This window comes from Anolis carolinensis, chromosome 6, assembly GCF_035594765.1.
Source record: "Anolis carolinensis isolate JA03-04 chromosome 6, rAnoCar3.1.pri, whole genome shotgun sequence".
NCBI lineage: Eukaryota > Metazoa > Chordata > Lepidosauria > Squamata > Dactyloidae > Anolis > Anolis carolinensis.
In genome coordinates this window covers 102,438,596-102,464,085 of record NC_085846.1, presented here as the reverse complement: position 1 = coordinate 102,464,085, position 25,490 = coordinate 102,438,596, and the positions used below count along the sequence as shown (strand labels likewise).

The 25,490-nt window shown below is 38.0% G+C and overlaps 2 protein-coding genes across 15 annotated transcripts in view; one reads left to right on the top strand and one right to left on the bottom strand.

Annotated features, from left to right (window-relative positions):
- Window positions 1-9,731, top strand: part of itgb1 (integrin subunit beta 1) — a 48,837-nt gene extending 39,106 nt beyond the window's left edge. Inside the window, exons 10-17 of one of the 2 annotated variants that reach the window (XM_008112336.3) lie at window positions 345-485; window positions 656-858; window positions 1,101-1,339; window positions 1,991-2,213; window positions 3,224-3,456; window positions 4,750-4,916; window positions 5,531-5,611; window positions 8,588-9,731. In XM_008112336.3, the coding sequence (XP_008110543.1) occupies window positions 345-485; window positions 656-858; window positions 1,101-1,339; window positions 1,991-2,213; window positions 3,224-3,456; window positions 4,750-4,916; window positions 5,531-5,605 (1,281 nt within the window). In that variant the 3' untranslated portion in view covers window positions 5,606-5,611; window positions 8,588-9,731. The remainder of the gene's footprint in view (window positions 1-344; window positions 486-655; window positions 859-1,100; window positions 1,340-1,990; window positions 2,214-3,223; window positions 3,457-4,749; window positions 4,917-5,530; window positions 5,612-8,587) is intronic. The other variant, XM_003222128.3, reaches the window with a different exon arrangement.
- A 1,129-nt stretch (window positions 9,732-10,860) lies between these two features.
- The window catches only part of ccdc7 (coiled-coil domain containing 7), a 141,671-nt gene continuing 127,041 nt past the window's right edge, over window positions 10,861-25,490 (bottom strand). For 11 of the 13 annotated variants that reach the window (XM_062984369.1, XM_062984376.1, XM_062984371.1 and 8 more), the window contains 8 exons: window positions 24,610-24,696; window positions 23,154-23,240; window positions 18,783-18,926; window positions 16,394-16,504; window positions 15,445-15,534; window positions 14,634-14,720; window positions 13,396-13,457; window positions 10,861-11,335 (listed from right to left, as the gene is read on the bottom strand). In XM_062984369.1, coding sequence (XP_062840439.1) covers window positions 11,252-11,335; window positions 13,396-13,457; window positions 14,634-14,720; window positions 15,445-15,534; window positions 16,394-16,504; window positions 18,783-18,926; window positions 23,154-23,240; window positions 24,610-24,696 — 752 coding nt within the window. In that variant the 3' untranslated portion in view covers window positions 10,861-11,251. Of the gene's footprint in view, window positions 11,336-13,395; window positions 13,458-14,633; window positions 14,721-15,444; window positions 15,581-16,393; window positions 16,505-18,782; window positions 18,927-23,153; window positions 23,241-24,609; window positions 24,697-25,490 lie in introns of those variants that run through there. The other 2 variants (XR_010007239.1, XM_062984378.1) reach the window with 2 other exon arrangements.

Sequence of the window (25,490 nt, the reverse complement as noted above, 5' to 3'; positions counted from 1 at the left end):
TGATGGAAACGCTAGGTATTCTTATCTCTCAGATAGAAAAAATATACTTGTGGTTTTTCACTTTCATGAGGATCCTATGCCTCTAATCCCAGTGAATGTGGAGGCCTGACTGCATACATATATATGTATGTGTATGTTTTTGTTTCTGCAAGGGAGAAAGAACAGCACTGATCTTAACAGGAACATGTGATTCTTTTTAGCCTGAAATCCTACAGGAAAACTGTAGCACAGCCACCAGTATGTGACTAATTGTGACAGAAAAGAGAATAGTCCCTTGAAAGCACATGATTTAAAGAGATATGTCTTCCTGATTCCATTTAAACTGTCCCACTGTTCTATTTTAGTCACTGTCTTCAGAAGTTATTTTGGAAAACAACAAACTGCCAAAAGAAGTCGCAATTGAATATAAATCGTTCTGCAAGAACGGAGTGAATGGTACAGGGGATGAAGGAAGAAAGTGCTCCAACATTTCAATTGGAGATGAGGTACTGTTTTATATGATTGGGAATACATGCAAAATTTGATTTGTTCCGTGTAAGTTGTGGATGCCTCATAACATAAGAATGGTCCTGTATAATCTTCTCCACCCCCTTTCAATCTGTTACAATAAAATACCTATACATCGCTTATGTTGTCTTATTTGCTTTGCTTACAGGTTAGGTTTGAAATTAAAGTAACAGCCAGCCAGTGTCCGGAAAAAGGACAAAGTGAAACCATTAAGATCAAGCCGCTAGGTTTTACCGAAGAGGTAGAAATTAATCTGGAGTTCATCTGTGAATGTGACTGTCACAATGAAGGGATTGCTGACAGTGACCTTTGCCACTATGGAAATGGAACATTTGAATGTGGCGCTTGCAGGTATATATTTATTTATCCTAACTTTTTTGTATTTTTCCTCAAAAGAATATAAACAGTGGAAAAAGCATCAGTTGTTTATAGCCTTTGGAAATATCTGACTCTTGTATGAATTGTGTTGAAATTGTAGTTTTCTATATGTTTGCACTAATACATCCTTTGAAGCTTTTATTTTTTGAGATACAAGGGTAGAGTATGCTTGCACAAATCCCATTTCCAACAACTCAGCCAATTTTTCCTTTTAGGTGTAAACCAGGACGCATTGGGAAACAGTGTGAATGCAGCATAGAAGAAGTGAACAGTGAAGACATGTCGGGAACTTGCAGAGCAACCAACAGTTCCGAAATATGCAGTAACAATGGGGAATGTATCTGTGGGCAGTGTGTCTGCAAGAAAAGAGAGAATACAAATGAAATCTACTCTGGCCAGTATTGCCAGTGTGATAATTTCAACTGTGATCGATCGGATGGTTTGATTTGTGGAGGTAATTAACTGATTTTCCACCAACTGAACTTTTGAAAGAAGCTGTAAACAAACAAACATTTTATTATAGTTGCAGATATTAATAAATGAGAGATGAATCTATCAAATTACGAACTGAACTTCAGTGGGATGTTGCTTTGTTCAGAAAGCTTTAATTAATATAGGTGCCTTGCATATGAATCTGGTATGTTTGGAATATGATGCAGGAATATAGCTTATTATTCTATATAGAAGGCAAGGTTCGGGATAGAATCAGAAGGTAATTTCCTTTGCAAAAAGAGAACTTTTGGATACCATGCTATATTTGCCTTTTAACATCTAATGGCAGATCTCATTAGTTGGCTAAGTATTTGGCATGCAACTTGGTATATAGTGATATCATAATTTGGCAAAGAAACCTGAACACTTTTGCAATACAGATGTCAGTGCAAATACATTGTGCATTAAGAGTTAAGCTGGCATTGCTTGCTTTCTTATCTCATCTGTTATCCATATCTGCTAATTTGGAAATTATTTTAATTCTCAGCAAATGAATCAAAAGGAGAGAGTCATCTTGTAGGCTCAGCTGACAGAGATTTACTCCTGGTACAATAAATGTATGCCACTTATTTCACTGAAAGAATATATTAATGCCTTTTCTGTGTTTAACTAGGACATGGTGAATGTAAATGTCGTGAGTGTGACTGCTGGGCCAATTACACAGGCTCCGCGTGTGAGTGCCCTCTGGATACTACCCCGTGCGAAGCGGCCAATGGTCAAATCTGCAATGGCAGAGGGATCTGTGAGTGTGGAGTCTGCAACTGCACGGATTCCAAATTTCAGGGACCAACATGCGAGTTGTGCCAGACTTGCCTTGGAGTGTGTGCAGAGCACAAGTAAGACTTTTGTAAATCTCTATGCTTCCTGTATCTCTTCGACGCCGGCTCCATTTCCAATCTTTGGCTCTCTTTCTGCTAACAAAGACTCTTTTATCAAGGCAGGCTTTTGATTTGCACCATGCTTTTACCTTTCATATTACATTGTTTTGTGTTTTTACGAGGGCTATCCAGAAAATTCATTACGTTTTGGAATTAAAAGTAAACGAAGTATAGGAGAAACCATTTACCCATATTCAGTTGAAAGCCAGACCCAAATACTATTTCTCACCATAGTCCCCACTGAAATCTAGGTAGTTATCATAGGGATAAAAGTGTTTGAAAAGCCCTCTCCCCCCCCCCCCCCCAAGATTCCCACCTGGCTTGCGTCCTGAACCAGGCTGGCTTCCCTTCCCTCAGCTGTCAAGTGGTGCGCTCAGCTTTCCGCACGATCTTCCTCGATCGCTCTTTTGTTTTGCAGATGCTTGCAAGGAAGGTTTTTTGGGACAGGAAAGGTGTGCTTCTTGCAAAACCTTAGAAGAGCACCTTCCTTGCAATCATCTGCAAAACAAAAGAGCGATCGAGGAAGATCGTGCGGAAAGCTGAGCGCACCACTTGACAGCTGAGGGAAGGGAAGCCAGCCTGGTTCAGGACGCAAGCCAGGTGGGAATCTTGGGGGGGGGGGGGGGAAGAGGGCTTTTCAAACACTTTTATCCCTATGATAACTACCTAGATTTCAGTGGGGACTATGGTGAGAAATAGTATTTGGGTCTGGCTTTCAACTGAATATGGTAAATGTTTTCTCCTATACTTCGTTTATTTTTAATTCCAAAACGTAATGAACTTTCTGGATAACCCTCGTAATAGAATAATAGTTGAATTGCTTTTTGTAATTTTTGGGCTGGTAGACTTTGCATGTTCTTTGTTTCAATCTCTTGTAAGCCGCCTTGACTCCTGACCTGAGAGAAAGATGCAATATATATCAGTTAGTTGGACGAATGTTATATTGCTATATATCTGTTTTGTCATAGGGATTGTGTCCAGTGCAAAGCTTTTAACAAAGGAGAAAAGAAAGAGCGTTGTGAGGAAGAATGTTCACATTTTAGCTTGATACTGGTAGACCGTAGAGAGAAGTTGCCACAGCCTGGGCAATATGAGGCCCTGACCCATTGCAAGGAGAAGGATATTGATGACTGCTGGTTTTATTTCACATACTCAGTTGATTCAAACAACAAAGCTGTTGTTCATGTGGTGAAGACACCAGGTATTTTTTTTTCCTTTTCATGTGAAGTATTTACTTAGTACTCCTCAACCATTTCTCAGATATAATATTATATTTCAATAGCAATTCTAATGCAAACTTTTACTGTTTTATATTGTGAGCCTTGGGAAGATTATGGTAATGATGCCAAGAAATATATAAAATATTAAATGCAGAAATAAATTAAAATAATGTTTTTTACCCCTTTCTGGAGCCCCCAGTGGCATAGTGGGTTAAACTCTTGCGCAGGCAGGGCTGCTGACTGAAAGGTCGGCAGTTTGAATCTTGGGAGTGGGTGAGCTCCTGTCTGTCAGCTCTAGCTTCCCATGCAGGGACATGAGAGAAGCCTCCCACAGGATGGTAAAACATCTGGGCATCCCCTGGGCAATGTCCTTGCAGATGGCCAATTTTCTCACACCAGAACCAACTTGCAGTTTCTCAAGTTGCTCCTGACACAAAAAAAACCCCTTTTCTTAATTAAGTTGCATGTGCTTTGTAAATATCCAGCGGTTTAAGCAAAACCTGTAGTTCTATTAATGTAATTTGGGTTCACACTAGTATTCCCAAAGGGACACTGTTTGAATTGATCAGCGTCGGGGAAAGGAAGCACTTGTTTGTATGCAGGTATTAATACTCTCGCCTGCAGGCAGTTTGAGCCTAAATTTACTCTCGGAAGACTGTGACAACTAAATAATGAAAAAATGTTTTCAAGATGATCCTTTAGGTCAGTGGTGGACAACTTTGGTGGGAATAGTGGGATAGTTTGGTGGGATTACACTCAGCAGCACACACTGCAACCATCCCCATTCAATTTTTCTTAAAAAAGTACTGACCAGATGGTGACTCTTTATTTGAAAAAACATTGAGGGAAGCCTCCAAAATTGTTAGTCTTAAAGTCTTAAAATCGTTTGTTTTGGTGGTGGTATCTGGGGGTTGCAGAAATAGATTAGGGCAGTGGTTCTCAACTTGTGGGTCTCCAGATGTTTTGGCCTTCAACTCCCAGAAATCCTAACAGCTGGTAAACTGGCTGGGATTTCTGGGAGTTGTAGGCCAAAACACCTGAGGACACACAGTTTGAGGGGATTACATGTTACCATTTGTCAGAGGATTTTTACATTTAAAAAACAACTTGGTCAGTTTACTATATTATAATCAATGTCAGGATTAAAGTCATAAGTGAGCATTCTTTTTATACTTCTAAGGGCAATAGAAATTATGGATATCTTGTTAGTTACAAGTACTATGTATTTCTGTAGCACTGATTTTACATTATACTTCAATGATTTTGTCCCCCAGAATGTCCAACAGGTCCGGATATCATTCCCATTGTTGCCGGTGTAGTTGCTGGAATTGTTCTTATAGGTCTTGCTCTTCTACTGATTTGGAAGCTGCTTATGATCATTCATGACAGAAGAGAATTTGCAAAATTTGAGAAAGAAAAGATGAATGCAAAATGGGATACAGTAAGTCACATTGTGATTCGGCTTTTGGAGTGTGCAACCTATTTTTGCATCAGATAAAAGTAGTCAAAGAGAACATTCTTCTCTATAGATCACAAACAATCCCTTGAGAAGAGAGTGTTCTATGGACTAAATAACTTGGATGGCCTCTTTTCTGAGACTTAATTCTTCAGTTATGTTACCTATATTTACCAGATAAAGACCACAGTAGTTGGTCAGAGAACTAGATAGTTGTCATTTCTCTGCATTCATTAAGTATCTGCTCTTCCTTTTGTCATAAAGTAGCTTGGATATGCTGAGGATACATATGTGAAATATAGAATATATGTTATGTCTTATTTAAATGTTAAATTTACTTTGAAAACTGGTATCCAGAAATTGTATTGTACTGAAGATGCAAACACACTCTATGAGGAGGTTCCCCACACATGCAGACAATGTTGTTCCTTCACAGTATATCTTTAGTAAACTGCAGGGCTTTAAAAGAATCAAGCTTTAGTAGAAAAAATATTTTAAGACACTAACAAGTTTATATAGATACAGCATGACCTGTTTTATGTTTGAGAATGCTTTGTCTCTTCTGTATTCCACATTCATCATTTTTCTGTCTATCTCAGCAAGAAAATCCAATATACAAGAGTCCTATTAATAATTTCAAGAATCCAAACTATGGACGTAAAGCTGGTCTCTAAGTTTCCGTTCGTATTTTCTTTTCCATTTCTTTCTCTATGCATGTTCTTTTCTTCAGCCACACTGTATGCACCTTAAACTAACCACTGCTTGACTCTTACATTTTACCAGCTGCTTTAAAAAAATAGGGGGAGAGAAAAGAGGAGGGGGGGCAACTACTTAAAATCTTAAGTCTGAAATTCAGATGTCCACTGAACTGAGCCACCAATTTTTGCCTCACCATATAGTGTCCGTACAGAATCTTTGTTTCTTGGCAAGTAGTTCCATTAAAAAAAGATGGGATATGTTAAAAAAAAAACCTTTTTGCATTGCCCACAATCTCCTCAGATGTTCCCATGTGAAGGGAGAATAGCACAACTATTCGTACAGTGGATTCTTTCCAACCGTGGGGCTTTAAGCAAATGTGAAGATACTTTAGCTTTCTAATCCAGGTCACTAAAGCATGGCCACAGTCCATATGATGATGTCTCTTTCATCTCAGTGGAAAAGAATAAAGGACATGAATGCTTTATTCTTGCTTCATTTCTGGATAATGCAACACATTACATGCCAATGCCCCCTAATGTTTTCGGGCCTATGGTCATAAATTGAAACGGTGAAGAAAATGTATTAGGCAGCATCACAAAATAGTTGCAGTGGACCTGGCTAGACATTAAACATCCATTTTACCAAAGACAACCAGGTGAATCTAAAAGGCAAGAAACATAAATACCCACTGCATAGATACAGTTTCTACCTAGTTTTATCTCCATGATCAATTTACTCTTGCATCTGACCATGGTTGTTCTGCTGCCATATCTTAACACAGTGGTTCTCAACCCAAAGTCCCCATATGTTTTGGCCTTCAGCTCCCAGAAATCCTAACAGCTGGTAAACTGGCTGGGATTTCTGGGAGTTGTAGGCCAAAAACATCTGGGGACCCCAGGTTGAGAAACATTGTAAACATGTTGTTTACAGCATCGCTCAGCTAGCACTTTTCCAACCAGAAAGCTATGAAAAGAGATGCTTCCCAAGTACTAAGTGAAGGAAACCTAGACTGTCCTTGAAATAGGGACATATATCTGACAGTAACAGAATGTTGTCCCAATAAATAAAACATTTCGCTAGATATTCTCCTTAACGTTTTCTGTTTAAATATATATTTTGACAAAAGAAATGTGCATAGTCTTACACATTGTGAGAGTTTCTTAGAATATGCTTTTAATCATTGCCATAAGCAAACTGAAATAATTCTAGAGCACATATGTACATTAACATGTCACATGGTTATGAGCATAGAAACATTTGATTGGCCTATTAAAAGACAAGCTGAAATGTTGAAACTACAGAATGGGGGATGTCTGGCTCTATAGCAATATGTGTGAAAAAGATCTTGCGAGTCCTTGTGGCCAACAAGTTAAACATGAGCCAACAATGTATGGTGGCAGCTAAAAAAGCCAAATAAATAAGAGTACAGTGTTGGCACTGCTTAAAATTAGCTATGTCTTCATGTGTGAAAACAGTGGAAATAATTCTATTTTTTCCAGAGTAGTGCAGCAATTGTGGGGAAAGGCAAAGCAGAACCCCTGAGCAACAAGGTTATCCACTGCCATATTTATTTTACACCAAGAGTATACCTCTGCTTTTTTCACTTGCATATTAAACTACACTAGTCAACTATACCAACATATTTCCAGCCAGTACAGTATGACTCCCATATCCACAAAGGATACGTTTTCAAACATGAACCCATGGATAATAGCAAACCCTATTGAAACGAAGGCCTTCTTGCCCAAATATATGATGCGGTCACACTAGAGGACTCAAAAATGCCTAGAGATAACATATTTTTTCAAATGCATGTAAGTGAAGCCAGACTCATTTGTCAGTTCGGTGGATATGAAAGTCATACTGTATCCAGCACTTCAGTTGCTATAAAATATCCCTTGGGGGAAAATCACCTTACTCAATACAGTAATGGTTGATTTTTGTGTATAATCCAATCTTATCTTCCTTAGCTTATTCACAGAGGGCTAGTATCTGAGTAATAACCCTTCTTTTTCTGCCTGCTTTGTGGTTTTCCAGCTCTGCACTTGAATAGTCAAGGATGAACATTGTGTTCATCCTTGACTATTTGTTAGCTCACTATATATATAGCTTATTAAATCCTGTTGTGAATCTTGCATGTTGATCTTCATTAGAATACAAAAGGAAACTATGTTTGTCTGTAAGAGCAAAAACACTCAAATCAACAGTTGGATACTATATTTATTGATGTGCAGTGATGAGCTCATTTGGTTTGCAGTTTCAATTCTGAAACTGAGCCAAACCTGCAAACTCATGTTCACTTCAGCTGCCTTGATCTCTGGGACTTTCCTTCTTCTACTATCCCCTATATTTTGTATCACCTACCCTGAGGAAGAATTCTAGACAACATGAACGTTTGCACACCTCTGTCGGTTTTGGATTAGTGAAACAATTATGAAAACCATATACATGAAGCTGCCAGTTTCTGAATGTTTTTGATGTGTCAGTTTTGTTTTGCATTTGGGAAGAATGTGCCCAAAGACCCTGATATAATTCCATGTGCATGATAGTGAGTGGAGGCCTCTGAAAGGCATGAATTAAAGCCTGACATTCATATAATTGTCATATGTTTTAATTATGCTTTTTACTAATGTAAATAAATGTATATATTTCAGTTAAAAGTGCTACCAAAGGAATATTGCAAACCGTCATTTCTTAACCCTCTTGCACACTCTAAAATAATAAATTATAATAGACTTGAGGCTTAATGAAAGATTAAGTTGTTACCACAGTCACTTTTTTCCCCCCAAAATTAAATACTTACCTAGTGATGGTTTGTGGGAGCAAAGGGTTGAACATGCATAAGGGACTCTGGATTGGTTTGGCCATGTCTGCAAATATTGCCAATACGTGAACTTTAAAAAGCTCTTTCAGCAATTTGTCACCTTAATATTAATTTACTTTTGCTTTCCTTCTAGGGTGAAAATCCTATATACAAGAGTGCCGTGACAACTGTAGTGAATCCAAAATATGAGGGAAAATGAAAACTGCTTTTTAACTTCAACACTGTATGCAATGTAGCAATTTTGTAGTCACAGTAACTTAGCTTTAGGGCAGTACTGCAATGGATTTATTAATTCATTTCTTACATATTAGGTTTGTTTCCTATGCAGACTTTGAAAATGTACAGTATGCTTTTTTATTTTTGAAGTGTTTTCCTTTTGTTTTGTTTTTGCAATGAACAATGCCAGGGGACTGACAGAAAACTTGAGACTGCGTAGCCTCCTCAGCTAAGGTCACTTGGTGCCTTTTTGAACCTTTCCCTCCTGGGCCTGGAGAGAAATGGCTAAAGCAATCAAAAGGAGGGGCTCTGCTTAGCCATTAAGTATTAAAGGTAGATTGGTTTTTAACTTTATAGGCACATCAGGGCTTGGTTTGCACTGCTAAAGTGCAGCCACGTAATTCTTTCTGAACTACAGAACTTTAGCTTGTGAATATTGAATGGAATGTTTGGAAAATTAAACCTCATTTGGATACATTTGGTACAAGATGGAAATCATGCAGTAAAATTGACAATTTATTATGTACATAAGCATTTTAATCTGTCAAATGTTAATATAAAAATAGACCCAAAACAATAGCCTCACCGGTTGTGCCATTCTTTTTCATGCTGTAGCTGCACAGTAACCTCAGAACTTCTTTGTAAATTCAAGTCTGGCTTTAGAACTAAAAATTAGTCTGCCAAGATGATATTCGAAATGTATTAGGGCCTTAACTCTTTAATGCGCTTGTTTAATTTTCTTATTTGGGTTAAAGCCTGGTGCTTTGTCACCTTTTTAAAAATGTGTTTTGCTTTCATTATGTGTAAGATTATTGTTGTCAAAACATCTTGATTTTTTTTTTTACAGTCTCGGTTGTAGATTTGCAGCAGAGAACTAAGATTACTTAATTGTCATGTACCATGACTGTCAGCCAGATAACTGTTTCTGCCATGTATATTTGCCTTTGATCCTTCTGAATACTAGCCACGTCCTTATTTTAAGTGCCTTTTATTTTAACAAATGTTCACTTTTTACAGTGCTATCATGGAAGTTATTTATTAAATAAAAAATATAAAACATACTCAAATGTCTTTCTATTGTGCTTTTTCCACTGACAATAATCTCAAGGAAAGCTTGTCTGTTTAATAAACATTAGTGGAATAGAATTCCACCCCTTAGCATGTAAATATATTTTTTGTTTCTGGTGGCCATCCAAGTTAGTTTTAGCTCAAACTCAGTTTCTTTCAAGTTTGGTTTTTTGTAGTCTGGAGATAGAATGCAACATGCAGCCCTAATATAATTCACGAGCTACGACATGTTAAATCAGGCATGGGCAAACTTTGGCCCTCCGGGTGTTTTGGACTTCAGCTCCCACAATTCCTGGCCTCAGGCCCTTTCCTTTCCCCCCTCAGCTGCTTCACCCTTTTGGGGTGAAGGGGGACCTTTCCAATGGCCTCTATAGGTTCTGGAGCTTAAGGGGTTTCCCAAAATATACCCTTTGGTGCTTATCTGGGGGGCTTACCTCTCTCCTATTGGGTTCTGAGGCTCAGGAGAGAGGACCCCTGGGATGGTCTTCCAGTAATGACTGGCCGGGATATCAAGGCATCTCTGTGGAGTGCCCCCATGTCAGGTGCTTCGCCCAGAGGCTGGCTGGTCAGGTAGTCAGAGAATGATACTTGGCCTTATGCCATTGCCCATGTCGCAATGCTCTCCCCACAAAAGTTACTTAGTTCCATTTACCAGTTTGAAATAGGTCAATAAATGGCCTCTTATTTCTCCATACCTCTGTGTCTGGTCTTTTTATTTTACAGTGGGGATTCAACAGGAGAATGCATTGAATTTGAAGATTAACCACTACCAGGTCAAAGGGGAGGACTTTGTATGTTACTCATGCAGTTCCGCTGACATCACAGCAGAACTGCATGAGTAACAGGGACAAAGAATTAGGTCTCCATTGTGGAGGCCATTAATTCCCCTTGATAGAGTGCCTCTATCGAGTTAAGAATGTCATCTTTTGACCTTAACATATATTATTACTTTCCATTTGCCTCCCTCTTTGAATACAAAGATAATGTAGTAGATGCCTGAGGATATTTCAACAGGCTGGAACCAAGCTAGATTTTTTAAGGACACATCAGACCTTCACTTAGTGTCTGGAAGACCTAAAACTCAATAAAGATGCAAAGGCAAAGAAGGATCTAGACGGAGAGTCAAGGGAAGCTACTTTTATTCATATGATGTTCTTACCTCTCCTGGATGGTAAGTGGAAGACAACCTGCTCCTTCAGAGATTTCATGAATGATCTCAGAGAATTCTAGAGTCTGGTTTGTTTCAAACACCTGATTACATAACTAAAAGTGCCACAAAAGAAAGCAAGCTGTAATTTTGATTAGGACTGTTGCGATTGTGTTCTGCTGAAACCATTAACATTTTGTGATCTGCATGAGTTCTGATGGTTTACATTTCATGTATTTAGCTTCTGCTCCAGTTCAGTTAACTTTCTCCATAGATTTCAAAAGAGATTCATTTTTCACTGTATGTTTTGACTGTTCTTTTAAACAATTCAGCAAATCTGAATTTCAACAACAATTAGAATTAGTTTTATCTTAGCCTTTTCTTTATTGCTGGGATCGTGGCTTGTTTTTGGTTGGGGCTCCATCCCTTTCCAAAAATAGCAATTGAATCCTAAAAATGAAATAATTATATAGAACAATTTTAATTATAACTCAATCGATATACTGCTGAGCACAATTTAACATGACAATGTAAAGCTTTATGTTCTGTTATCACATACATGTCACATTTCTAAGCTGGGCTAGAAAGAAATATCCTATGTACTCATGTATAAGTCTAAAATATTTTAGTAAAAAAGTCAATTCCAAAAAACTGGGTTGGCTTATCCACAGTCAATGTGAATCCTGCTCCTTAACTCTTACAAAAAAAAGAACCATCCCCTTCTTTGAGTAGCAATGATAAAAACGAGATTAGGTCCTTCCTGGAAGAAGCTAAAAGAAGCACTCAACCCATTCTATTGTCTGCCATGGAGGTACTTCAGGTGTTCATGAATGCCTGGGCATGGAAATGGTGCTAGGGGTGGCTGTCCCTCTCAGTGGCATTGGTGTGCCCCTCTTTGACTTATTCATGGGTCATTTCAAAATCCATAATTTTGGCTCTCAAATCCCTCCTCGTCTTGTACATGAGGTAAACTTATACATGAGTATATACCGTATTCGCTACTTACCACGAAGAAATGCAGAGGAAGAAACAAGTCTAGAGGAACATGATATTTACTGGAATGTTTTTAATTACTCTTCCTCTCCTTTCCACTTAGATAGCCTCCCCTCAAGCAGGCAGTAGGATTTGCAACAGATCAATAAAAAAAAGAAGTGTCTTGCCAAATGGAGGTTTTCTTTTATAATGTCCTTTGTATTTTACTAGTGCTATATCCAAAAATTTTGTGAATTGCTCCTCTGCACCTCTTCAGGATTACCCTTGTGGTATGTACCACAGAAGAGCAATCTACAATAATATGGTATGTACCCTTCTATTCCCTAAGGCAGAACTTTCCAAACTGTGTGTTGTGACACATTAGTATGCTCACTGGAGTGTGTAGGTGTGTTGCATGAATGTAACAAGAAACCTCTGAGTCTATGTGAAATAAACAATACCAACTTTTATGCATTTTCACACAGCAAAAGAGCCAATTTGTATGGTGCACTAGTATATTCCCCTTCCGTCGTGTTCATGTATGCACACTGTGGCCAAAGGATCATACAGATACTGCACAATAAGCATAATCAGGTCAAAATAGCCGATTCCACATCACTTCCAGTATAACCAAATGACTGTATCATGAAATGATGCATGACTAAAAAGTGTGTCACCAACATGAAATGTTTGGAAAGCTCTGCCCTAAGGGCATGTGTAAAACTGCTCAGAAAATAGCTTAACATTCTTTTCTGTGGAAAACCGCATCTGCAGCCTTACCTATATTGTGATGCTAGATAATATTTTGATATTTTAGATGAATAGTTGTTTTATCTATTTTGTAATGCTGGATATTCCCTATGCTACCATGTTTCTTTCAAAGACAATAGTAGTTTCGGATTTGAGAAAGAAGAGGGAATCGCCTATCCTTCTGGGGAACTTAGGGAACAGAAGATTTGCATTAATATGCCTTCCTGCTGTGGTCAGTAAATCTATTATTGCAATATGAAAAAATAAAGACCCCACACAGCAACACAGCCATAAGTTCACACTGAAAGAGTCAACCTGAGGCCCAGCAACAGAACAATTAGCGGAACAAGAGCAGGGTGAGTGCCAAGATTCCTATGAGTTGGAGTTTTGGAACCAGCTTGGACAAACTGCTGGAAACAAATAGTGAATTAAATAGATCTCTAGTATAATTAAATCAAGCCTTTATATTAATTAGGATTCTGAAAAGCCTAAGTGTTGGTACACATTTTATTAAAAGCAGGAAATACTTTCTTATGATCACAAATGTATTTCCCTTTCTATACTTTTTGGCAACAGAAAAAGGCTGCAGATTATTTAAAACTGAAAATGGGCCTGTAAATTAATAACATTTATTCATGGGTTTTGCTTTTTATAGATGCCTTTTATTTTGTCCTTTATATGAGCCCCATGTGTCATTGCTCCAAGACACTTCTTCCTATATTCATTAAGACAGCAGCTGCAGAACTGCCAGATGTTTTCTGTTTCCAAAATAATCCATAATCACTTACCTTTTCTTCACCCTGATTGGCTGGAGTACTTGTCGTTTTGGAGGCTGGAGCTCCCCACGCAGCTATACACAAAATACATTGTCTCATTATACCTTTTGAAAGTTTTCTGGTTTGATTTTTATATAAGGAAAAATGTCAATTAAATTTTGTCAAAGTGACTAGTAATACTGCTGTGTTAACTAGCTATAGTTTAAACTCAATGGAGATATTTCTATATTCTAAATGCAGTACTAATCTGTAATTTGAAATATGAACTAAACCTCTGAAAGACCAATGAAGCTTCATACTAACTTGCTCTTCTACATACCAGTACAGTGGAACCTCAACTTAAGAGTACCCCAACTTAAAAGTATTTGAGTTAAGAGCTGCTGCTCGGTAAAGTTTCACTTTGACATATTAGCATTGTTTTGAATTAAGAGCTAGAACCAGAGGGAGCACTAGCACGAAAGTACAGGACTTTAGGGTTTCAAGGGAGCGGCCTCCAGGCCTCATGCTCTTGTCTGCTTTGCAATCCTCTTTGCTCTTGTCCGCTTTGAGGAACTTTGGGTTAGTTGATTTTGTGTGGTGTTTATTCCTGGTATGTTTGGCTTCATGAAGGGAGAGAGGAAGAGAGAGCAAGAGAGGGAAGGAGGCTGGAATGTGTACAGTATGAAGAAAATTATGCTTCTGCCTCTTCACTTTCTGCTTCCTTGCCACAACTTTGTGCTTCTACCATTTGGAAGTTGATTTTTCTTTTTTCCTTTTCCATATGAATGTGCAGGTTTTGCCTTGCTGTTACACTGGCCAATACACATTTTGTTACCTCAAATGTACTTCCTTGCCACAACTTTGTGCTTCTAAGATGTTGACCTTTCTTTTATCGTTCCATATGAATGTACATTTATACATTATTTATTTATAAAGTACATTTACTTATTTAAAACATGTAACAAAAACATTGGGGAGGGGGTTTGGGGGGGCTGGAACAGATTAATAGCATTTCAATACATTTCAATTAGAAAAATTGCTTTGAGATAAGAGCAATTTGAGTTAAGACCTCAGTCACGGAACAAATTAAACTCTTAATGCAAGGTAACACTGTATATGGCACTCATTCTGTGATCCAACAGAAAGACATAGTTGCTTATGCCAACATTGTGTACTTATTTGTAAAATATCATTTAATGTTTGGCTTTGCAGACTGCACTGGTTCCTATGTCAGAAGAAGTCAAAAATCTGTTTTTAGATTCATGAATTACCTTTCATTACTGGTGCCAACATCTTTCTTCTTAATAGATTCAGCTTGTGGAAGTAGTCCCTTTGAGGTAATTGATTTGCTTCCCATACTGCATGGAAATACATAGCTTTACTAAAATATAGTTTTGAATTCATAAATATCTATGGTAACTGATTAAAAATACTGATTTTATAGATGTGATAGAAATTAGCAACATTATAGATCTCTTGCTAATAAAAGCTACAGAGGTACAAAATACATAATTGATAGTACGTAACTATCAACACTCTACATTTTTTTATAAAAAGGGACAGTGGTGGCAAATGCATAAATGTAAAAACTAGGTTCACAACTATTAAAACAGTGGTTCTCAACCTGTTGGTTCCCAGGTGTTTTGGTCTACAACTCCCAGAAATCCCAGCCAGTTTGCCAGCTGTTTCTGGCAGTTGAGGCCAAAATATCTGGAGACCCACAGGTTGAGAACCACTGCATTAAAAGTAAGGGAGAAATGTATTATTATAATATCTACATCTACAAGAACCTCTTCTTTGTGTATTACTGGGCTGGATCTTTCCCCAAGGTAGATGGGTATAACGTTGGAGCTAATGGTCCATGAGGTCTCTTCCAATTCTGTAATTCTATGATTTGATTCACAGCCTAATTCCCCACTCTACTATTCAGGTACCTGGTTTTAATTGTGCTATGGCAAATAAATGTATATTTCCTATTTTATCCATTAGGAATAATTATTTCTAGATTAATTGCAACTCTTAATGTTCTGTAGTATGAATATGACCCCTTCTTTATTGTAAAAGCAAAATTTCTTAGGTTACCTGGTCTTGTCGGCTGCGTAGGATACTCATGGAATCTAGCTGTGCCAGGAGGTTGGGGAGATAATAATGATAGCTTTCTGATTCTTTCAGCTATAAATTAAAGCACAACAAATTGGTGTGTCTGAAAGAGAATGAGCTGGAGGGAGGGGAAGAGAGGGAACACAATCGTTCTAATGGAATTTTTTTAAAAAAATGTTTATCCATTTCCTAAAAATTCAAGAACGTAACATTCCCTCAAATTCTGGTTAACTTTTTGAATCTAACATTAGCAGAGAAAAATAGTTCAATATTAGGTTTTATTATGACTTGATTATCACATCTCCATCCCATTTTATAGTAAAAATATAAGAACAAATACAGCTGAAAACAAATTTAAAATTTAATTTAAAACCATCCAAATGATTGCAAACTCTTAAAAGTAACGGGTTGCTGTGAGTTTTTCGAGCTGTATGGCCATGTTCCAGAAGCATTCCAGAAGAATACTAGAAGAATAAATTAAAATATGTGCACAAAAATTGGTGCAGAATGATTTTATATTTTGAAAATTGAAATCGTCTAAATCGGGACTCCAAGTGTTTTGGACTTCAACTCCCACAATTCCTAACATCCAGTAGGCTGTTAGGAACTGTGGGTGTTGAATTCCAAAACACCTGGAGGGGCAAATTTTGCCAATGCCTGGACTAAATGCACACAGACCACTTTTGCAGAACTGAAGTGCTAAAGTTAGGCTTCTAACAAGTTCTTAAAGATGTTGAAGTTCAGGTCTTTAAAATCAACATATTATGCAAAAATGAAACAATTTCTGGCTTTGATGGCTGAAATATTCTACAAGTATTTTGAGTTATTTGGATTTTAAATTGAATGACTGTATTCACTGAAGGAAAAAACCCTACATTGTGAATCTCAAGGCTGCCTTTGTAGGGAGTGTTATCATTTACCTATGACCTACCTAGAATATAATTTTGCTGTTGTTGTTGCAACCGTTCCAATGCTTTTTGAAGTTTTGCTTTCTGTCGTAACATCATGTTAAAATTGAGTATTTCTTGCAGAGCAATATCCACTGGAAAAAGCAATGGTAGATTTAAATTAACAATTTTACACTTTTTAAAGTCCTTCTCTATACTATATACTATCCAGATTTGGTTACAGAGAATTTCTACTGAATCAAAATTGCACATGAATGTCTGAACAATATTAACATACCATTTGGAGTCTGGGATTAATTTTAGCTTGAGGATTAGAGGATATGCAACCCATTGTCCTATTTTTGACACATGTTTTTTCAATGGGCTTCTTCCTTGAACCTAACTTCCTCTAGTATCATATGTGCAAAGGTTATTATTATTCATTGTTATTCATGCCTTTTCACAATCATTTCTCAAAACTATATTATTTTCCTTCAAATTATCACTTTTCTATGTGCTAAATCTCTTAAATGTTCTCCAGTTCATTGACAGAAGCATGCATTCTGGGTTTACTAAGCATTTCAAATGCATAATTTTGTCCACAAGTGAGAACTTCCAAGTAATTGCAGCAAGAAGTACGCCAGCTGAAAGCATACATTTGGGAAAGAATTAACCCAACATTGATGACAGAAGCTTAGAAATGTAAAATGATTTTGCCTTTCTGTATATATTTCAGATTTCAATATTAATGTCAGAAATATGTAGTATGATTTTACATAGGATTTGTGCAAAAGAAGAAAGTTATAATCCTGTTGGGGTTTTATTCAAACTTAACCATGTCGTTCTGCAAGTGAATTCTAATTGTTTGAGAAATTAGGGCTTATATAAGCATTCCACCCAGGTTGTACAGCAGCCTATATCGCTTTGGGGAAAACATTTGGGAGCAGCCCTATCTTCCCCACACCAGTCTAGATCAACGTTTCTCAAACTGTGCTCTGCATGAGTCACTCTGGAGCTCCATGGGCACCTCATCTCGTTCTAGCCCATCACTTCCCTTCCTTCCCTTCCCCATATACTCCTTTTCACCATGCTTTCCACGTGATCCTGGCAACCACAGGACCATCAGGATCACTTGGCCAGCATGCTGTAAAGTTGTGACTTCCATGCCAGACTATGAGGGAGGGAACCATTGCCACCTCTGCTGCTGAGGAGAACAACGAGGAGAACGACGAAGGGCCCGTCCCTGCTGCTCTGAAGGACCTGATGCACATGCTGCTGCCACCCCCCACCAGCACTATTTCGATGACAAAGCTAAAGATAGTAAAACTACCATTCTCAGGATTCCCTTGTATTGAGACATGGTGGTGAAAGTGATTCCAAATTGCAATACCTATCTACCGGTATATCCATCTATCCATCCATTTTACATAATTTAAGTACAGTGTCTTGTGATTCAAGTATGAAGTGATATTAAAATGTATCATTATATTTATATTGATACATTTTAATACCCCTGACTCTGCTTGACCTGCAGGAGATCGGACTGCTCTTTTGCAAAACTGTCACCCCCTTTTTTCTCTCCTTCAATAATGTCACAATTCCAAAATGTGGTTGGTAGTGAGGGTGCATTGTGAAAGCAGTTTGGCATCACTTTAACTGCCATGTGCATTAATGGAATAATTGGAGTTGTAGTTTTCCAAGGCCTTCTCTGCCAAAGAGTGCTAGTGCTCACCCCAACTCTGTTCCTAGCAAATATATATACCTTATTATCTGTACTTCCATATACATATAGTGTGTAATATGCCCCACAGAACATAGACAGATAAAACTAAACTGTAAGATTTTGGGGGGGCTCCACAAGAAACTTTTGCTTCCAAAAGAGCTCACAGTTGAAAAAGTTTGAGAACCTCTGGTCTAGATAGTGTACTGGATCTTGACTTTAGTCCCTGAATGGAAAACAGATACAGGGATTTGAATAACTGATTCTTGCATGTAAGAAGACCTTAGTTAGGTTTGATGTGGCCCAAACCCTTCTGGAACTAAGTAACTAACTTCTAAGACTTGGCACATTTTCCCCAACAATATCACACCCTCTCCATAGTGGAAGTGGGAAACTGAAAGTTGGTGCAACCAATATTGCATTTGAAGTCCTAACACAAGGCGGGTTTTCTCTTTCGTTGTAATCCCCATCATTGGTAGATATTTACTGTCTTTTTGTCCTCACATTTCAGTCCCTAGAATTCCTGCATGTGAACATTTCACTTCAAAGAAGAGTGACACAACTTAGCTAACTAAAGGGTTAATGTTTTTCTCTTGAATTCTGCTTTCTTGCCATACACTTTATTCACTGCCTCAATTTGGATTCTGTCATCCTCTCACTTTTCAAGTCACACACCCCTACACACACAACTTTCCCAAAATATCTGTGCTTACCGTTCGGTCTCTCTGGACTTCTGCCAGAAGACGCAAGGCCAGGTATTTGTGGAAAAAATGTTTTATTTCCTGAATATTGCAACAATGATTCTTTACTCTCCTCTGGCGTACCTTCCCTTTTATATAGTAATTTGATCTCATGCTCTGCAAGGACAATAGTCAAGATACAGGTAATCACTGACAAATTACAATAATGTATCCTGATTATCTTATAATATTTATTTCACTTATTGCTGAGACAACTTGAAACGTTGTTTTTTTTAAACAGCTCGTAAGTCTGAGGCATAAATGAGAATGCAGCCTTGTTTACATCAAGGTCTGTACTGCTCTTCCTGAACCGAAGTATCAACTTCCATTTCTGCTTTTTTCTAATGTGGCGAAGTAGGGCCAAACCTGTCTTTCTCCATCACGAAAGTATGTAAACAGGGAAAGTATGTACACAAAATGGTGTGTACAATTTTGTATCCAAAGATTTAGAATACGTGATAATAATTTATGGATTTTATGCAGACTTCCCTGCTAAAAAACAATAATTAAATCACAAATTCATAACCTGCAAGTGTGGAGGAATACCTGGAGGGGCTGGGAATCAAAAGCACTGTGTCATCCCTCGCAGGCAGTTTCCAGATGGTGCTGCTTGGGATAGTTGCCCTTCAAAAAAGAGCTGTTATATGGCATCCCACAAGGTAGCATTGTATCCCCAATGCTTTTAAATATTTACATGAAACCACTGGGAGAGATCATCTGGAGGTATGGGGTGGTGTGCTATCAGTATACTGATGACATCCAAATATCATGCCTTCAAAAACAACCTCAGCTAAGGATAGTGCGTCTCTTTGAATGAATGCCTGAAGGAGGTAATGGGCTGCATGAGAAAGAACAAACTGAAACTGAATCTAGACAAAACAGAGATGCTGTCAAGGGTCCTAATCTGGGGATGGAAGTGTGTCAACCAGTTCTGGATAGGGTTATATCCCCCCTGAAAGACTATGTTCGCAGCTTGGGAGTGCTTCTAGGTTCATTTTTCCAAATGTCAGCACAGGTAGATGCCACAGTCAGGAATGCTTACTACCATGATATGCCAGCTATGCCCCTTCCTAGATTTGGAGAAACTAAAGATAGTAGTGCATGCATTGGCAATATCAAAGTTGACTTCTGCAATGCACTTTACATTGTCCTATCTTTGGACCAAAATCGGTAGCCAGACTGGTTACAGGAACATCTAGGAGTAAGCTTATTATACCCACAGTTTGTGGGGTTTTTTAACTTGGTGATTTTTTTATACATTATAATTGTACCCTCAATTCACTTCTGACATGATAGATAGATAGATAGATAGATAGATAGATAGATAGATAGATAGATAGATAGATAGATTGATAGAGATAGATAGATAATACCCATACTAAAGTCACTCCGATACTAAAGTTGCTGGCAATTAGTTTCTGAGAAAAGTACAAGGTGTCGGTTTTGACCTTTAAAGCCCTACATGGCTTGGGTTCAAGTTACCTACAGGATCCCCTTCTCCCATACAATCCACCCCTCACACTTAGGTCCTCTGGGGTTGGCTACTCCAGCCAGCCAGAACCCAACTGGCGACTATCACCCAGAGGACCTTTTCATCAACTGCCCCAAAACTGTAATGAATGAATTGTATATCTGGAATCTGACAATGAATTGTATGCCTGAAAACACCATCTGAAAAGAAATGGAAACTGGAAAACCACATTATAGAGAACAAAGGAGGTGAAGAATGTCAAAGTTCAGGCAAAAAAAAAAGGGGGGGCTAATGAGAAAACTGCTGAACTGAACTGAGAACTTTGGGAGCAGACAACACATTTTTACATAGTCAAAGACAATTGTTCTTTAAGTTAAAGAAGTTAAACAACCTACCTGTTTGAGAATTGATGAGGCTCCAGCAGGTCTGAGCTGAACAACAGAGGTTATCTAAATAACCAAATAATGGATAACCGAAAGCTTTCTGTAAAAGACCCTTTTCCTTTCTGACTCTATGCCAGATCTGCAGGGATGCAGCTCTGTCCACTCACCTCTCTTCTCCCAGCAGCACTCAAATTTTGCCAAAGTGACTAGCAATACAGTGATACCTTGAGTTAAGAATTTAATTTGTTCCATGGCTGAGCTCTTAATTAAAAATCACTTTATCTCAAAGCAAATTTTGACACTGAAATGCTATTAATCCATTCCCCCACAACCCACCATTTTTGTTTTTAAATAAGAAAATGTACTTTATAAATAACAAATAATGTATAAATACACATTCACATGGAACAATAAAAAAGAATTATCAACTTTATAATGGTAGAAGCACACATTTGTGGCAAGGAGGCACATTTGAGACAACAGAATGTGTGCTGGCCAGTGTAACAGCATGACAAAACCTGCACATTCATATGGAACAATAAAAAAGATCAACTTTAAAACGGTAGAAGCACAAAGTTGTGGCAAAGAAGTACATTTGAAGCAACAAAATGTGTGCTGGCCATTGTAACAGCAAGGTAAAATAGCACATTCACACAGAACAATAAAAAAGAAAGATCAACTTTAAAATGGTAGAAGCACAAAGTTGTGGCAAGGAAGCACAAAGTGAAAAGGCAGAAGGATCCTTTTCTTCATACTGTATTCATTCCAGCATCCCTCCCTCCCTTGCTCTCTTCGTGAAGTCAAACATACCAGGATTAAAATCCACACAAAATCAAATAACCCAAAGTTCCTCAAAGTGGAAAAGAGCAAAACAGACAGCAATCTCCCAAGGCGGATAAGAGTACGAGGTACGAGGCAGGAAGGCTGCTCCCTTGAAAGCTTAAAACCTTGTACTCTCACATAGAGCTCCCTCTGGCGCTAGCCCTTAACTCAAAATGCTGCTCATATGTCAAAGTGACCCCCAGGCCAAGTGATGGCTTTTAATTCATAGCATCTTTTAAGTTGGAATGCTTCTAAGTGGCGCTCCACAGTACTACTAGTTCAGTTTTAACTCAACCAAGATATTTCTATATTCTAAGTGCAATATTAATCTGCAATTTGAAACAGGAATTTAGCATCTGCAAGCCAATGAAGCTTCATATTCAAATGCCCTTCTGTCTTCTACCAATGTAGTCAACAATAACAATATTACCATATTTCATTGCATAATAGTTGCATTTTTGCCCTATTTTAGGTGACAAAATTGGCATTTTTGTGTTCCTCATATAATAGTTCTATCCTTTATTTGTCACCCCAATGTACTGATTGCAGAGAAACAACTAGCACACAGTTTTGAGGAACAGTTTTGTAAACAGTCTGCTAGCAGTTAGGCTTCCCTTCCATGTGTCTTACTGCCGTAAACAGCTTTACCCACTTGCCTGCCTTCTTTCAGCAATGATACTTCAGCTGCATGAAGCACCATGCCCGAAAGGCAAGTGGGAATGTGAGTGAGGTGGCACTTCATACACTCACTCACTGGCACATCCATTCTGTTTTCAGGCATGTAGCTTCATGCTGCTGAATGCAGTGCCATGCCTGAAAGGGGGTGGACAACTGAGTGTATGAGTGAATGAATGAAGTGCCTGACAGGACGAGCAAACCAGTAACTAAAGCACCCTTGCTGAAAGGGGGAAGGCAAACCTGTTAAGGGGTCGCAAGACATGTGGAAGGGAAGCCTAGCTGCTAGAAGACTGTTTACAGCAGGGAGACTGTCTTCCTCCACACTTTTTCCACAGTATGTGCTTGTCCACGAACAGTACATTGTCTTGCACAGAATTTTTTTTCTGAACATGATAGGAACCAGAGTCACATGTGCTCAAAAGCTTAAGCACTTTCATAGAAATATATTAACCAGGACAAGAATCTGCTATAGGTTTCCTGCAATGCAGGATGTGAAATGGCTGATAATAGAAGCAACACATTGGGGAATGGTCCTAGAATTAAAATTAGTATTATCCATGGACTTCTCAAAATAAAATAATTTTAACTGAACTAATTAACCAGTGCCATCATGCTATTAATACTTCTTACATTTCCTTTGTTATTGTGTCCCTATTACAGATTAAGCATGTAAATTACTTTCTACATGGACTGTGAGGAAGTTCATAAATTATTAATAGTACCTTTCCCAATTTTCTGCAAGGTTTGAAAGGAACAAGAGAGTACATCTGGAAAGACAGCTATTCATCACTTTTCACTAATATATGGTTCTCATTTTGTGAGCCAACAGAAAGAGACATACTGTAGTCGCTTATGCCAATAGTTTGTACATATTTCTTAAATATCATTTAATGTTTTGCTTTGCAAACTGCATTGGGTTCCATGTCAGGGGAAGGCAGGATATAAATAAAGTAGGAGAAGGCAAAAATTGTGTTCAAATTCATGAATTACCTTTCACTTCTGGTCCCAACATCTTTCTTTTTAACAGATTCAGCTTGTGGGCATAGTCCTTTTGAGGTAATTGGCTTGCTTCCCACACTGCACGGAAATACATAGACAGTATACAGTGCTTTACTAAAATATTGTTTTGAATCCATAAATATCTATGGTAACTGATTAAAAGTGATAGTAATTAGTTACATTCTAGATCAGAGGTATAGAGAATAAAATATACGAGGAAAGTTTGAAAGATCTGGGCATGTTCAGCTTAAGTGAAGAGAAGGCTGAGGGGTGACATGATTGTACTCAAAGGCTACAAGGCTACCACAGGGAGGAGGAAACAAGTCTGTTCATCCCCATGAGGTCTAAACGGTTTGAAGTTTCAAAAGAGTAGGTTTTAATTAAACTTTAGAAGGAATATCTTGAGAGTAAATTTGTTTAGCAATGGAATCAACTTCCTAGAGCAGAGGTTCTGAATCAATTTGTTCCATGGAACCCTATGCCAATCCGGTGAAAACCATGGGCGCCTTTTCAGCATGTAGCAACAGATAGTTAGTCTTATGATACTCAATCTTTGGTATGTCTTTACATTAAATTTTAGAATTATTCAAAATTACATTTTACAACTTTCCCACAATTTTATTATCTGATAACCTAATACAGTTTGTACATAGCAGGGCTATGATTATGTGTGATCTAGCAGAAGACCAAAAAAACTGTTGTAATTTCAAAGAATTTCAAAGAACAACTGTAATGTGATATAAAATGAAGACTAAGTTTTTCACATCCCCCCTGAAATCTTTCCATAGACTCCCCCCTCCCAAGAGGTCTGTGGCCTCTTGGCCTGGCCTAGAGACTGTGTGGTTTCCTTCTCTGGGCATCTTTCAAAAGGGTCTGCTTTAGCTGGAGAACTGCATTGAGCAGGAGGTTGGAACTAAGGGTCCATGAGGCCTCTTCCAATTCTGTAAATCTATGATTTGACTCACAGCCTAATTCCCCACTCTATCATTCAAGTACGAGATTTTAATTGTGCTACAGCAAATAAATGTATACTTTCTATTTTATCTATTAGGTAAAGGTACAGGTAAAGGTTTTCCCCTGACATTAAGTCTAGTCGTGTCCTACTCTGAGGGTTGGTGCTCATTTCCATTTCTAAACCAAAGAGCCAGCATTGTCCGTAGACGCCTCCTAGGTCATGTGGCCGGCATGACTGCATGGAGCACTGGTACCTTCCTGCCGGAGCGGTACCCATTCATCTACTCACATTTGCATGTTTTTGAACTGCTAGGTTGGCAGAAGCTGGGGCTAACAGCGGGAGCTCACCTCAATCCCCGGATTTGAACCACCAACCTTTCGGTCAACCTTTATCCACTGAGAATAGTTATTTCTAGATTAATTACAACTCTTCATTTTCTGTAGTATGAATATGATCGCTTTTTTACTGCAAAACTAAACTTCCTTAGGTTACCTGGTCTTGAGGGCTGCGAAGGATACTCATGGAATCTAGTTGTGCCAGGAAGTTGGGGAGTCAATGATAGCTTTCTGATCCTTTCAGCTATAAATTAAAACACAACAAATCAGTGTGTTTGAGAGAGCAGGAAGGAGAGGAAGAGAGGGAACACAATCGTTCTGAAAGATTTTTTTTTTAATGTTTATCCATTTCCTAAAAATTCAAAAATGTAACATTCCCTCAAATTCTGGCTAATTTTTTTAATCTAACATTAGCAGAGAAAAATAGTTCACTATTAGATTTTATTATTACTTACTTATCACATCTCCATCCCATTTTTGTAGTAGAAATATAAGAACTAAAAATGCATCTGAAAACATATTCAAAACACTTCTTAAAACCATCCAAATGATCACAAAATTTTAAAATTAAAACCAGTTCTGTTGATTTTACCAGTAGAAAACTTTCTACTTGTGATGCACAACAGAGTGTGTGAAACCAGTTCTGTAATTACTTTTATAAAAGTGAATGGGAAAAGTCAAAAAGTGACCATAAGGGTTCTAATGAGGCACAGCCATGTTGAAGAAAACAATTTGCTTTGACACAGAAACTGTTGAAGTTTCTGGGGGTTCAAGTTTAAAAATGTACAAATACAACAAAACCATTTTTAAATGGATTTATGTTTCAAAATATCTGGTCATGTGATAATTGCTAGAACATAACAATAAGATACGAAGACCAAGTATAAAAGGTACACAATTTAAAACAAGTGCCCTCTCTCTCTCTACAGGTAAATTAGTTTGCAACCTTTCATTGTTCCATTACTCCTGCTACATGTCTTTGAAAGACTGATTTCCATGATTACTTTCATCATCCTTTCCTGTCTTGTTCTATAAGAC